We start from the raw sequence: 14281 nt of genomic DNA on the forward strand, positions 1-14281 counted from the left end.
AAACAGAGAGCCAACTGTATATGAATCGTCGAGTGCGGGACAAAATCACCATTTTCCATGGAATGTCCCTTTTCTTTACCTCTTTTCACTTCTCTTTCTCAGATCAATTTCTTCAAGGACCATACGAAGATTGTGATAGGTGGAGATGGAACTGTTATGTACATAGACGAAGATCGCCATTCCTCTACTTACGCCTTGTCGGCACTCTGCCAGCATGGATGCTCCCCGAGCATTCGTTCCCGCCTCCAGTATGCAGCCTCAGTGCTGCAGGATTTTGCTCAACTGGAAGGTGATTCAGCCTAGTGGAGGCCCATCTTTTCTTTCGCATCTGCTGCAGAATACTTAATTTTGTATTGACTCGACTGAGGATACAATGTTCGTTCCATCGTTTTGTTGTGTTGTTCTTCCTTTGCAGCTCAAGTTTCCCTCGCGGAACAAATGTCTTCTTTCTCATATGAAATCATAGATATTCGGATTGAAACAAAAAGCGCACATCGAAGTGGATGGATTTCAATCATCGCCATTAAATTTTATGAGTTGATATTATATTTATTAGAATTATCTTTAGTTTATTTTGTTGTGTTTTTTTTTTTTTTAAATTGTTCAAATCGGGAGAAGAGGAATGATTAAAAAAATTTAGTATAAATAATGATTGCACTATTCAAAATTTTACACTTCTTATAATGTTCTATTTTGATGATGAATCATAAGTGCAAAAAATCAATCAAGAAAAGTGTGTTCCTGTTAAGATATTATTTTATTTTTCTCATTTTTAGATGGTTCAAATTGGGAGAAGATGAATCATTAAAATTTGTTTGCATAAATTACAATTGCACTATTCAAAATTTTACATTTTTATAATGTTCTATTTTGATGCTGAATCAAAAGTGCAAAAAATAAATCGGAAAATCATATTCCTTTCAAAATTTAATTTTATTGCTCCTTTTTTGCATGCTGTTGATCAACTGACATATTACAGTTGTTAAAGACTAAATGTGAAGATACAAATATTTTTCTCCGATGTTTTCTAAATGTATCCATAGCATAGTCTGGTATTAATAATTGAATTGGTATTCATGTGGTATATAATCTAATTATGCAGTTTGTCGGTTATTTCCTTGGTGATGGCACTGAAATCAAGGGCGCCCATATAGGGGGGCTCAAGCCCCCCTTTGAAGTTAGAACTTTTTTGCTTTTGGTACTTTTTTCTTTGCAAAAATGTAAAGCATTTATTCTCCAGCAATTAATAAATAATTTATTAAAAATGAAATATTTTAATGATTCTAATCTGTCCTGAAATCAGTTTCCATGGAGAAAATACCCTCTTAAGCCATCGAGAAAATATCTGAGCCCCCCCCCCCCCTTTACAATTTGCATTGGGTGCCCTTGACTGAAATGCTGTATGGATTTCAGTGACACCTCTGAAGAACCGTCAATCTGCACAATTTGATCGCGTACTACGTATGACACTGAATCTTCCAAGTAGTAATATACAGTATTAGATCATGTGAGTTTTAATTGTAGATGATGCCAGAGACATAGTCTTTGTAGTTTTTGAATTTCAAACTGTGTCAAAGATATCTAATTGCAGCAATTGGAACAAAAACATTGAGGTGTCTTCCATATATGCTATTATATGTATATATTAATCAAAAAATTCATATTTTTTTATAAATTCTAAAATGTCATCAAATTAGTAGTATTAATTTTTATAACCATGTAAGTATTTTTTGTTCTAAGTTGTTCATGAAAATATGTCCTGTAAAAACACTATCCCTGCAAAAAGTGATAAGAATAAGTATTAAGCAGGACTTATGTCAGTTTGAAGAAAACAGTTTATCTTTCATGGTAGCGGTGTGGCACAATTCAAGAAACCATTCATATTTATTGATGTCCAAGCAGTTCATGAAGACCACTTTAATTCCTCTCAGTACAGGGGAAGGAACCTTTAAAGTAAAATGCTCTTTAAAAAAGTTTAACTTTTAAATTTTTTCATTGTAAGTTTAACATAGCTCCAAGAAATGTAAGTTGCTACCATTTGTTTGTTGCATCAAATATCAATAATCATGAGCAATTAATAGTCAGGGATCTGTCCAGGATTTTTCACTGGGTCCTATTTTTGTGAATTTTAAAAAATGTTTTGTGAAAAATCAAATCTTTTTGTGAAATTTTAAAATGTAAACCAAAAGTTATGCATTATAGATTAGATTCCTGATTTGTGTATTCATTTATTAAAAAATGAATCCAAGAAAGGTCTCATTTGGTCAATCAAAATTTTGTGAAGGGTCCTTTTGAACTAATTCGATTTTTGTGAAGGTTCCTTTTTTACTAATTCGATTTTTGTGAAGGTTCCTTTTTTACTAATTAGATTTTTGTGAAGGGTCTTTTTGAACTAAGTCGATTTTTGTGAAGGGTCCTTTTTAACTAATTCGATTTTTGTGAAGGGTCCTTAAAGGGACCCACATTTCCTCTGGCCAGACCCTTGATAGTGAATGTTTATTAAGTTCCCAATGTTCCATAATTTTCATTTACGTACACCTGAAATAGTAAATAGCATTCTGAGTTGTACTATAATTAAAAAGCATGTATAGAAAATTATAAAAAAATATATATATAATTTTAGGAGGACTAATTAAAAATTTGATTTATGTGCTGAAATGTAAAAACCTCATGCTGTAAAAAATAATTAATGCTCCATTATTACTGAAGGATCTAATTATAAATCAATGTTGTGGACTTTTATTCTTTTGAATAGTACCGCCAGTCTTCCCTTGTGCAAAAACAATCACTTCGCAACTGTCTGTCTGAACCTCAGAAAAACAATTTTTTGATAGTTAATGATATGTATTCAGTTTGTTGCATGAATGTTTGTAATAATAGATGGGCATTTGTATCTCTTTCAATAAGTAATTTTACTATTTTGAGAAACTGCATTAACCTTAACAAAATAAATAAACAAATTATTAATTTTTAACAAATACTTTACTAAGTTTGAAGAAAAGAAAAAAAAAAAATCTGGAATTGATTGAGAAGGTTTTGAAGTTACTGAAGAAAGCTGATGTGTTGATTATGCAATAAACCAACAGCTTTGTTAGAACATCCCGAACCTACAGTTTCGTTTTTATGGACTCTTTAGTGTGGAATAGTCAATAACCAAACTGGAGGCAGATGTCATCTCATTCAAACTGAGAGTGCCAACTAACTGGTAGCTAAAAAAACTAAGCATTCCGGCAACTCATCAATTGAAAGCAAAGCTTGTGGATTAAGCAGTAAGTTACTGTCTTTAAGCCATGTCCATTAAGCTTAAGTTGCCGTGGCATGAAGCATAAAGGACGTTCATTAAAATTAAATATTCTCAACAACAGTTCAAAAATACCTTTTATAAGTATCAAATGCACAAAAATTTCAAATTATAACCTATTAAATTTTGTTAAAATATACTTTTTAAAAAGTACGAAGAGGTGATGTTTTGCTCAAATTATCTCTTGTGTGTCATCTATCACTGGAAGTGGTTCAGATACATAAAGTCAAGGTTATGAGTATTTTCTAACCTTGCGTTCGACGAACCTCACCGGTCGACCGGTAAGTAACCGGTTACTAACTGCAGCGTTCTATGATCAACCGGTTACCGCATCGGTTACCATTCTAAGCAGTTGATTGGTTGATTGGAGCACGTGATCATTAGCTGTCACTCGATTAACTAACCGGTCGTGCTCGTCGAACGTAAGCTAAAAATATTGTGTAGTTGTTATAAGTAAAAAAGGAAAAAGTTGTGAACCTTTGCTCTACAATATTGTAACAGATGACAAAAACTACTATTTTCTGTACTATGTTATAATACATTTACAATTGGTTATCTTCTTTATCACCATAAAGTTAAGAATTTGTGTATCATTCATTTGCATGATTGTTTTCAAAATCCTACAATAATTCCAATCAGACTTCATTACTTTTATAATTATATCTCTCCATTTAAGTGTGCAAATTTGATTTTGATGCTACAAAAGAAATTCTTATTTTCATTTTTTAGTGTCTTACGAATTAAGCCATAAAATCATCTGTGTTGTGTTTGGAGTGGCATGTGCCAACTTGTGGCAGTGCCGTGTTCTTTCGTACTAGAACACTACTTTTGTGCCAAATGTGATACAGTTCTCATTCCATTCTTTCCAAACTGTGTGCTTTAACTTAGTACAGTGTTTGTGTTTAATTTTGCAATTAAATTAAGACTGATTTTTAAATGTTAAAGTTGTAACTTTTCTTTTTTGTAATCAATAGTGTACCTTTCTTGTAATTTGTTGCAAACTGTGTATTGTTTCTGCTTTAAGTTTAGTTGTGTTAAATGCCTGATGTGTCAATAAATGGCATTTTTATAATTGTTTTGGTCATATATTATGAATTATACACATCATGCATCAACATTCTTAAATTATGGCTGCAGGCAGGGACTGATTCACGGCAGGGCATTCAGGGCCCGGGGCACCAAAGGAAAGCGGGCACCAAATTTCTGTCATCAATTTTTTTTTTAGGGACCAGTGTTCGGGGCCTCTAACTAAAAGAAACAAAAAAAATTGTCATTTAACAATTTTTTTTATTAAATGAAAGCATATTAGCCAATTGTTGTGGAGAACGATCATTTTCGCTATTGAAGAGAATTAAGTGTCCTTTGCGTACTCTCATTTCTGATTGTAAATTATCTTTATTAGCTCTGTTATCAATAGAAGTAAGTTGGACCTATAACTTGATTATGAGGATATTATAGATGAATTTACTACAAGAAAACAGAGAAAATATATAAAGAATCATTGATATGCAGAAAGCACATTATGATTTACCTTTACCATATGTATCATAGTTCTTCCATCTAAGACTAAAAAAATTTCTAACGTGAAAACCATAAAATTATTTTAGATTTATCAGGAATGAGATTTTTTCGGCTTTTTCTGTCGTCTTTTAAAACCTTTCCTCCCTTTTTTTTTTTTGCCTCTTTCAGGCCTTATTTTTCTGAAAATCGGGGGAAAAATACGATTTGTTTTATTTTCGGTCCCCGGTTTCTTATTCTTTCTATTTTCCCCCATCAAATCCTCATCCTCCGCGATATCTGCCAAAAACATACGTTTTGGAATCATGCCAACGACGTCAAACACGTGCTGTGCCGAAAGTTACATGCCTCGCTTGAGATCTCAATCTTTTTGCATCCTGCAAGTATTTCAATTATTTTTAATGTTGGGTGGTTTTTTACTATATGCTACCTTATATCTGCTTATTTTATTCAGTATTTCAATAATATTTTTATTTCTTTAATTTATTTTAGAAAAAATGCAAAACTCAATCAAAAAATTTGGCTTAGCACCCACAGTCTCGAATTTTATTGAAACTTGGCATAGTTACCTTTTTTGTATATTTAAGAAAGTGTAAAAAATATTTATGGTGAATCTCAAATGGTTTAGGCTTTACAGCCTGTTAAAAGTTTTGAGATTTCATGATTAAATGAGGCAGCTGCAAGTTGTTCTTTTGATTCCAAAATCGTATTAGGAAGCTTTTGAAAACAAATTTTGGGTTCCAATGCAAGGAAAAGATAACCAATCCTTTATATGCATACATATTTATTTTCAATTCTTTCTATGAAAAGTATGTTTTACCACATGAAGAAATTTTTGATTTTTCTCTCTGTTTTAACATACCTAGTTTTAAAATTTATGTTCTCACTCGTTTAACACTATAAACTCAAATGTTTTTAATGAAAAAGATGTATTTTTTTCTAAAAAATATGAAAAGTTGACACTGGCTACTCAAAGGACTCAGGGATTGGAAATTGTTGCATTTTTTTCAAAATTTAGATTTATTTAGGAATAAACACTCTTGCAAGAAAAGGTACAATGCAGCAAATTGTACAAAATTATTACTTACACTTAGTTATATGTGTAATACCTTAAAAACTGGTAACTTAGCCTTTTTTTTGTTGAATTTTGGACTTTTGTGGCTTCTAGGTTCTATTTTGATGCGGTTTTGGATATCATCCCTTTTATGAAATGTTTTGGTTATCATCCCTTTTACGAAATTTTTTTGGATTTCCTCCTTTCTGCTCTCTGACCACTGTCATCCCTGATTTATATTAAATAATTTCTTTGCAAAACATCTTAATAACTTTTTCGTATGAAATCGATTTTTAAAATTTTTCTTTCTATCAAAATAATATCCAACACTTACCTTCATATTTTTTGTGTGTGTGGGGGGGGGGCACCGTATCTGTTAGTGCCCGGGGCCCCCAGGTGTGTAAATCAGTCCCTGGCTGCAGATTAGAGTTAAATCACCAAAATATTTCTAGTTTACTTATTTTTTACAATTTTCTTTTAAATACAGAAGCATAGATATACGCTTTTCATGCACATGTTATTGTGCATGTGTGTGCATGCTTTGAAAATTCTTTTTTGTGCACAGGGCTGGTGCAAATCGTTCTGCCACCCCCAGGGGATCATTTAAAGTGCTCCCCCCCCCCCTAGTTGTACGAGTATCAGCCAGTGGTGGATTTAACCATGGTTATAACCGGCTTGGATAAAATCGGCTTCGTACAGTTTTGGCCATTGAACCTGAATATAAAAAAAAATGAAAAAAAAAAGTTTAAAATGAAAATAAATGAGTAGATAATTAAAAGAAATATGAAACAGCAATCCTATAATCAGTCACTATTCATTATTTAAGTAGACAGTTAATTTTACGCCCTATGCAAGTAATAAATTACTGCATGTTCCAAAAGATAGATCAAGTTACAGCAAAAATATGTGAAATTTTTTTAAAAATATCTCAAACAGGATAAATAGCACAATTGTATACTTATTTCATAGTCTTGTGCACACAAACTGATAATGAATTTCAAATTTGTTTTAAATATATTACTCATTCTTTAATAAACTGAACACATGTTACAAGTTTAGTGAAAACAGCTACTCTATTAGTTTATTTATATTACATACTGTTTAATGTTCCTAACAAACTAGTAGTCTTTGTCTTAGTTGTGAACTATTTTTAATGTTGATATGAAAAAAGCTGAATTTAAGTCCCTGAATCAGTTTTATAAATTACTTCAATTATGAGAAATGAACATCCTATTTTTCCTTTATTTGTGCACTAGTGGTACCCACACGGCGCTGCTCGTAATAGAAGGTCGAAAATTAAAAGGTCATTTGGTTCGCTTGTATATTTACAAGTAATGGATGACGAATTCCTCGCCAATTTGCTACGCTCATTTGCTTGCCAATGTTACAGTTCCACGTTATGATAATTTTGTAATTTACTCTTCCATGTTATGATAATTTGCTAGGTAAAATGTTCTTAAAATTGGAATAGAAAAAGAACAAAATCGAATTTTCGAAAAATCGCTTCGAGGTGCACACCCCTATGCTACAATAATATAATGCTTAATATTTATTCATTTATTTCATTTGCTTAAAAATAATAATTACTACTTCGTATTGATATCACAATTACTTTGAAAAGAAATAGTTTTGATTACCTTTATTTTAATCGTATGTTCATTTCCTTGATTTTTTCTTGAAATCATTTAAAAACTCCTCTTCTTATACATCAATGTCTTGACGAATGTCAAATGCTAACTAATAACTATTTTGATCTTTCAATAAGAATTAATTGGGAAGGGAGCCACACAGAAAATATGGTGTGGGATAAACTTCCTCTTTCTTTCTTTCCGTAAAAAAAAATTGTGGAGCGCAGGAAGTGTTGAGGATCATGACTCCCTTTTTGTGATTGCTTCTTGGTCAATAAGCAGTAAGATATTTTGTTCAAACTTATCTTGCTTGGAAAAACTTTTTTTCCCTTAGTTTTTGGCCGGAAAATAAGCTGTAGTTCTGGGTGGGGTTTTAACCTCAAAACTTCTCCCATGGCTGCGCCACTGTGGTACACCAATTAAATACAAATACAAAAGTGACGACCAGCAACTGGCTCTGGGTCCAGCTAGCCTGGTCCTAGTCAATATACAATCCCCAGTGAAGATCAATGGCCCTCTTAAAACTATCTACTCTCGTGCTCATTACCACCTCTTCCGGTAAGCTGTTTCAAGGTTCCACTACCCTGCTGAAATAGTTCTTTTTCCTAATATCCATGTTAGCCTGAGACTTAAATAGCTTAAAACAATGACCCCTTGTCCTGTTTTCAGTGCTAAACTTCGGCCCCGTAACATCTTTCATTTTAATAAATTTAAACAACTGAATCATGTCCCCTCGGTCTCTTCTTTGCTCAAGACAGTACATTTTTAGTCTTCTAAGCCTGGAATCATAGTCTAAATGAAAAAGTCCATTTATTAGCCTTATAGCCCGCCTTTGAACCCTTTCCAATACATTAATATCTTTCTTAAGATAAGGAGTCCAAAACTGAACAGCATACTCCAAATGAGGTCTTACCAAACTTCTATATAAGAGCAGAAAACTTCTTTATATTTGCTTGAAATAGCTTAAATAATCCTAAAATTTGCTTAAATAATCCTTTTTAACACTGCTCTCTTGTCTAGTGTTCAGAGAAGTCGGACTGCAATGGGGAGGTCCCGGTTTCGATATGGATGTATTTTTTGTCCTTGTCCTTTCTTTGTGTGAATGTGTTGGGCTGTGAATAGTTGCCTACCCTATAAACGGGGTCTTAAGGCATGTTTGTACTGTGGAAATCTGACTTCACACCAAATTTTGTTGCAGTTGGAAATGTGAAGCAGCACACCCCTAATTGCCAGTCTAGCTGGCACAATACAACAAGAACTAAAGTAGTACATCTTATGTGGTACTCAAAAATTTTTTTAAAATTGATTTTTATGCAATGGATTTTGCCGTCCCCAAAAGATTATCCCTCGATGATGGGGTGGGTTACCTATCCCAGGTACTGGACCTGGGGATGTAACAAGAAATTTTTATGTGGGAGGGATTTTACTGATAAGGCCTACTCATCAACATACACTGATCGACCATACCAGAGTGTATATATGTATAAATTAGGCTTTGTGTTCAAAGGGTATGGAGCATTAAAGTTGGTTTTCACATTTAATAACCTAAACAAGCATTTAAAAGACATAGGTAGGTAGCACTGTTCTTAAAATGTTGCACAATATATATCGTTTTTGTGAACATATGGATCAAATTTCAAACCATCTCCATCAGCTTTATAACCAATGTCATTCAAGTTGGTGGCTCTTTCTACATAAAAACAAAAACTCATGGAGTGTACCATGTACCCCCCCCCCCCTAGAGCAAGAGTTCCCCTAAAAGATAAGTACTCCTAAAAACAACCCTCCATTAGATGAAAATACGGCAAAACCCCTCCTAACGGACACCCCTCAAAGGCAGACACTCCTCTTATGCGGACAATTTTTAATTCCCCAGTTCCAATGCAAATAACATTATTAAACCCCTGTCCTGCGGACACCTCTCCATGGCGGACAAAAAAAATTGTCCTTGTAACATACAAAAAAATTTGTCCTGTTAGTGTCTGCATTAGTGGGATTTTACTGTATTGTAATATTTTTTCTGAATATAATATTAGTAATATAAATTTAACTATCCCATTAAATAATTTTAATACTACTTTCTCAATAGCATAATTAATTTTTTTTAAATTTGGTGTAAAAAAGCGTTTAAATAAAATCACTTATGTTCCATAATCAAGCCACTAATTTATAGAGCCTTATCTATCTTAGCAGTGGATATTGGAGTCGGAACTTGTGTTTAAGAATTCCTTTTTTGTCTTTCATTCCAAATTCTGGGGTACATAATTCTTTGATAGAATTAGTAATTCATTTTAAGAAAATATGTCTGCAAGTCACATTTCAATCAAGGAATCATTTGGAAATGGATTTCTTTTTCAGTTTACATGAAAGTATAAAGTTTTTTTGAAACTATAAGCTTTTTAGCACAATCATAACGACAAGGTTAATATTTATTGTTACGGCAGGTAGTAATCGCAACTATGGCTTATGTAACAGTAGTAAACAAAGTTGACCAATTATCAACTGATTGCAGACAGTTGTTTGCGGTTTCAAGGCATAGATCTTTAAAAGGGATAGATAGGCCTTTCTCCTACAGCGCAGCGTATTTCGCCCGGAGAAAGTGGGGTCATCATGATTCTGCCGAGAATCACGTGATCAAGGGACATCGTGTCTCCCTCTTCTCGGGCAGCAGTGATATAACAATGCGAAGCGTCGTTAAAAGTCTAGGATTGTCTGAAGATTTTCATTATACTTATGTGAGAAATCTCTATATGTGTGAATCTGAGATTTTCTAGCGAAAGAGGGTTTGATGAATGCGATGCTGGTGCCAATTTTATTAAAAAATAAAGACATTGTGGACTTTCTGAAAAACAGAAATCTTTCTTTCTGCTAAAGGCAAAAAAGGTCCCCTGCAGAGTCGAAATTAAGAATATTTTAAGCAATTTATTGTAGATGCCGAGCATTATATTAAATCACTAAAATCAAGCGATGGAAAATTAGTTATAGTATGTCCTCGAAAAACTGGATTTTTAAGTTTCCTAATTTCCCTATTGAAAAGTGTGCTGGGAACATATGAAAAGTATGTAGGTGCCCGAATTCCAGTTCTAAACTGCGTAATGACTTATATGCTTACTCGGGATCACCTTGAAACTGGTTGTGAGGGGGGATTCAACAATAATCGTCGGACAATTTCGAAGTGCGAAAAAAAGATTATTCATTCATACGGAAATTAAGGAGTTCAGTTCTTTAAATTGCGCTAATTTTGACAACCTTCAAATGCTAAGATTAAATTTGAAGCGTAACAAAAATGCTTTGAAAGAAAGCCTTTTCTTCCGATTCCTTTGACGACGATTTGGAAAATTCAGAAATCATCTCAATTAACATGACGCAGTATATTAATGATGTTTCCGACTACGCTGGATTTTTTGTGAACTGCGACGACTGCAACGCAGTCTTAACTACAATAAACCAAAAAATAGGCATAATAAAATTTAAGAATTTTGAGACACATTCAAGTATGATAAGTTATTGCAGATTGCAACCATTGAAATATGTACATTTGCGAAGAACAACTGAGCGAGAATGTGAAAAAGTTTTGGGAGTAAAACACAAAAATATAATGTTACTCATGAAGCCACAAGAGTTATGAGAAAAATTTCAAATTCCGTTTTTCTAAGTTTAAATAAGCATATGTTGGAAACAGAAGCAGCAGATTTTCTCGTTAACAAGTTTATAAAATTAATCGTTACTAAATATTGAAGCGTTAGAATGTATCGCGCAGTCAATTCGAACAATGAAAATAATTCACAAAGACCAATAAGTAGGAAAGTGACAAAATTAATATTGTTGAGGGACAATAATTACTAGTTTTCTTCACCCTCGAGTTTAAATTGTCAAAATTATCATATCCTGTAGGACGAAAAAAAAAAAAGAAAAGAAAAATTGGTGAGGGGGAGGAAGTCAAATGACCATTAGTTGCTTAAAAATCAGGAACAAACCAAAGCTATTTGTTTGGCTAATAGAGTGTTGGTGCGAAATGCATGCGAATCTTAGAATATTATTTAATAGAGTTAATTGATATTCGATACTATTTACATTTGTATTTCTAATTGGTTTATGGTTTTAGATAGGATTTTATGTTAAATTGTTGCACTGGCTTCAAAAGTTGTGGGAAAAAGCACGCATTGCAACCATTTATCTGTATTTGAAAAATTTGATTGAAATATAAGAAAATTTATAAGGTCAATTTTTGTTTAAGATTTTTGAAGACGTCTATTTCTACTCAGTATTTAAAGCACTTGAAAAAAAGTTTAAATAGCTTGTGCGCCTGCTTCAAAAGTTATGATTGGGAAAATATCTAATGGACCATTCCATGAAAAAGCTGTCATTTTGTTCCGCATTTCATTAAAAAGTAATAACTTAAAAAGTAACAAAGGACATTTTTTGCAAAAGTACAACAAATACATTTGCGATTTCTTAATGAAAAAAAAAATTGTTACCTTTTTTAATTATTACTTTTAGTGAAAAATATGACGTGTTACGTGAGGGACAGAGTGTTCCCTTTTTCTTTAATAATGCGTTAAATGGTTTAATTTAACCCATGCTTAAAGGGGAGTTTAACCCATGCTTAAAGCATTTAGCCCATGGGTTAAATGCTTTAATTTCCCCTAATTGTGTAAATGATCGCGGCGCAAAGTGATTCTCTTCGATCGGGGAAACAGTTTCTTGTGAGAGGTGTCCCTTGATCACGTGATGTCCAACGGGAGGTGTTGACGCGCGCTCTGAGGAGAAAAAGTGGGGAGAAGGCACATCTATTTCATTTTAAGATCTATGTTTCAAGGTACCCCCTTTTTCAATGCAAAGAAGTGTGAGTTTTTGCATGTTAAATCATTCGAGAAATGATTTTACTTTCAACAGCTGACTTCTTACCACTGAAAAAGGTTTCTTGAAGCCTTGAAACTCGTCTCTAAAATCAGTTGCTAATTTGAGCTTGAAGTGGAATTAAGTAATTTGGGGTTTATCAACATTGTGATAAAGCCCAAACCTCCTCCTTTGCTTTGTGTCACACTTTTTTTGTTAACCTATACTTTAAAAAAAAGGAAGCTTGATGTCGCATTTCTTGTTACCCCCACCCACCCCCGTGTCAGAAATTCACAATTTCTCGAAGATCCCCCCCCCCCCTCAAAGCGTGACATCATTTGTAGAGAGCCCCCTTGTGAACAAAATAGCACCTGCTTTACATTGCATGAAGTTATTGCTGAATATTTTGAAAAAAACTTATTTGCTGTGACTTTCGTAATTACATAATTTGCAGGTGTAATATCCTGTAGTGTTAATCATTTACTAGTTGCACCATAAGGCTATGGGATAATCTGGACAATGTCTGTAATTCTTACGGCTAAATGCAATAAAGTATGGATTTTAGGTTTAGTATTGAATTGGATAGTAGTTAAATAAAGTACTTGTACATCCTCGTACAAAGAAATATTAGAAATAATCTTTTGCTACTAAAAGTAAATTAAATTGGTTTTATGGGAAGCTGGGGGGGGGGGGGGGTGCAGAACCAGGAACTTTTTTTTGTAAATTTTACGCTGGAGAGTTTTTTTTACTCGATAATGGCTTCCAGGAATTATTTCTGGATCTGTCCCTCTGTCCCTGTAAGTGGTGTAAATTTAACTGCTTAAAACTACATACTGTATTAAAAAGCATTGAGATTTATAATTATTGTGGAGGAAGCATATATTAAAATAATTTTCTCTTATCCCTATTTTAATACAATAACACAACTGCAGGTTCAGAATCCTACAATGAGTTTAAATTATGAAAAATGGAAATTTTAATCGAAATGTTATTTCAAAAAGTCATTTCGAAAAAGTGGCATTCCATGGCCCATGGGGGGATCGAACCCACGACCTTCGCGTTATTAGCACGACGCTCTAACCAACTGAGCTAATGGGCCTCGGTCGAGGAGAACTGCACCTTAAACGAATGAGTTGAAATTGAGAAATTGAGATTAATATTTTGTTGAAATATTAAGTAAATATATATATATACTGCCACTTACCACGTTGATAAAAAAAAATATTTTTGTTTCCTGATTTCAAATTGATAATTTTATGCACTGAAATTTTGATGGAGATAAGAAACAATTGAAAAAAATTTCCTTGGCCCATGGGGGGATCGAACCCACGACCTTCGCGTTATTAGCACGACGCTCTAACCAACTGAGCTAATGGGCCTCGGTCGAGGAGAACTGCACCTTAAACGAAATGGGCCTCGGTCGAGGAGAACTGCACCTTAAACGAATGAGTTGAAATTGAGAAATTGAGATTAATATTTTGTTGAAATATTAAGTAAATATATATATATATACTGCCACTTACCACGTTGATAAAAAAAATATTTTTGTTTCCTGATTTCAAATTGATAATTTTATGCACTGAAATTTTGATGGAGATAAGAAACAATTGAAAAAAGTTTCCTTGGCCCATGGGGGGATCGAACCCACGACCTTCGCGTTATTAGCACGACGCTCTAACCAACTGAGCTAATGGGCCGCGCATCATACAGGGTTAAATAATAATAAATAAAAATAATACCAATATTGAAATTGAAAACGAAATTTTGTTGAAACATTTTTTCTAAGTTATACTATTTCGAGGATCACAAAGCCTGAAGTAAAAAAAGGAAGACGTCTTTTCACGAATTTAAATTTCGTCGACCTGCAAGTTTCGAATTCAGCCTTTGAATGCGTCGCAAAAGAGAAACTTAGGGTGCACTTTTTCAAAAAAGTATTTTTAA

At 33.3% G+C, this 14281-nt stretch overlaps 1 protein-coding gene and 3 non-coding genes across 4 annotated transcripts in view; 1 reads left to right on the forward strand and 3 right to left on the reverse strand.

Annotated features, from left to right (window-relative positions):
• LOC129221552 (serine/threonine-protein kinase PLK1-like) overlaps nt 1-4373 on the forward strand; it is a 308268-nt gene extending 303895 nt beyond the window's left edge. The window contains exon 13 of the mRNA XM_054856046.1: nt 103-4373. Within this exon, the coding sequence (XP_054712021.1) occupies nt 103-303 (201 nt within the window). The 3' untranslated portion in view covers nt 304-4373. The remainder of the gene's footprint in view (nt 1-102) is intronic.
• Nucleotides 4374-13365: 8992 nt separating this feature from the next.
• On the reverse strand, nt 13366-13439 carry Trnai-aau (transfer RNA isoleucine (anticodon AAU)). The gene has a single exon. It is a non-coding gene; the product is annotated as a tRNA-Ile (tRNA).
• Nucleotides 13440-13645: 206 nt separating this feature from the next.
• Trnai-aau (transfer RNA isoleucine (anticodon AAU)) lies at nt 13646-13719 on the reverse strand. The gene has a single exon. It is a non-coding gene; the product is annotated as a tRNA-Ile (tRNA).
• A 244-nt stretch (nt 13720-13963) lies between these two features.
• Trnai-aau (transfer RNA isoleucine (anticodon AAU)) lies at nt 13964-14037 on the reverse strand. Its single transcript has one exon. It is a non-coding gene; the product is annotated as a tRNA-Ile (tRNA).
• Nucleotides 14038-14281: the final 244 nt, after the last annotated feature.

Source organism: Uloborus diversus, chromosome 4, assembly GCF_026930045.1.
Source record: "Uloborus diversus isolate 005 chromosome 4, Udiv.v.3.1, whole genome shotgun sequence".
In the NCBI taxonomy this organism is placed as follows: Eukaryota; Metazoa; Arthropoda; class Arachnida; order Araneae; family Uloboridae; genus Uloborus; species Uloborus diversus.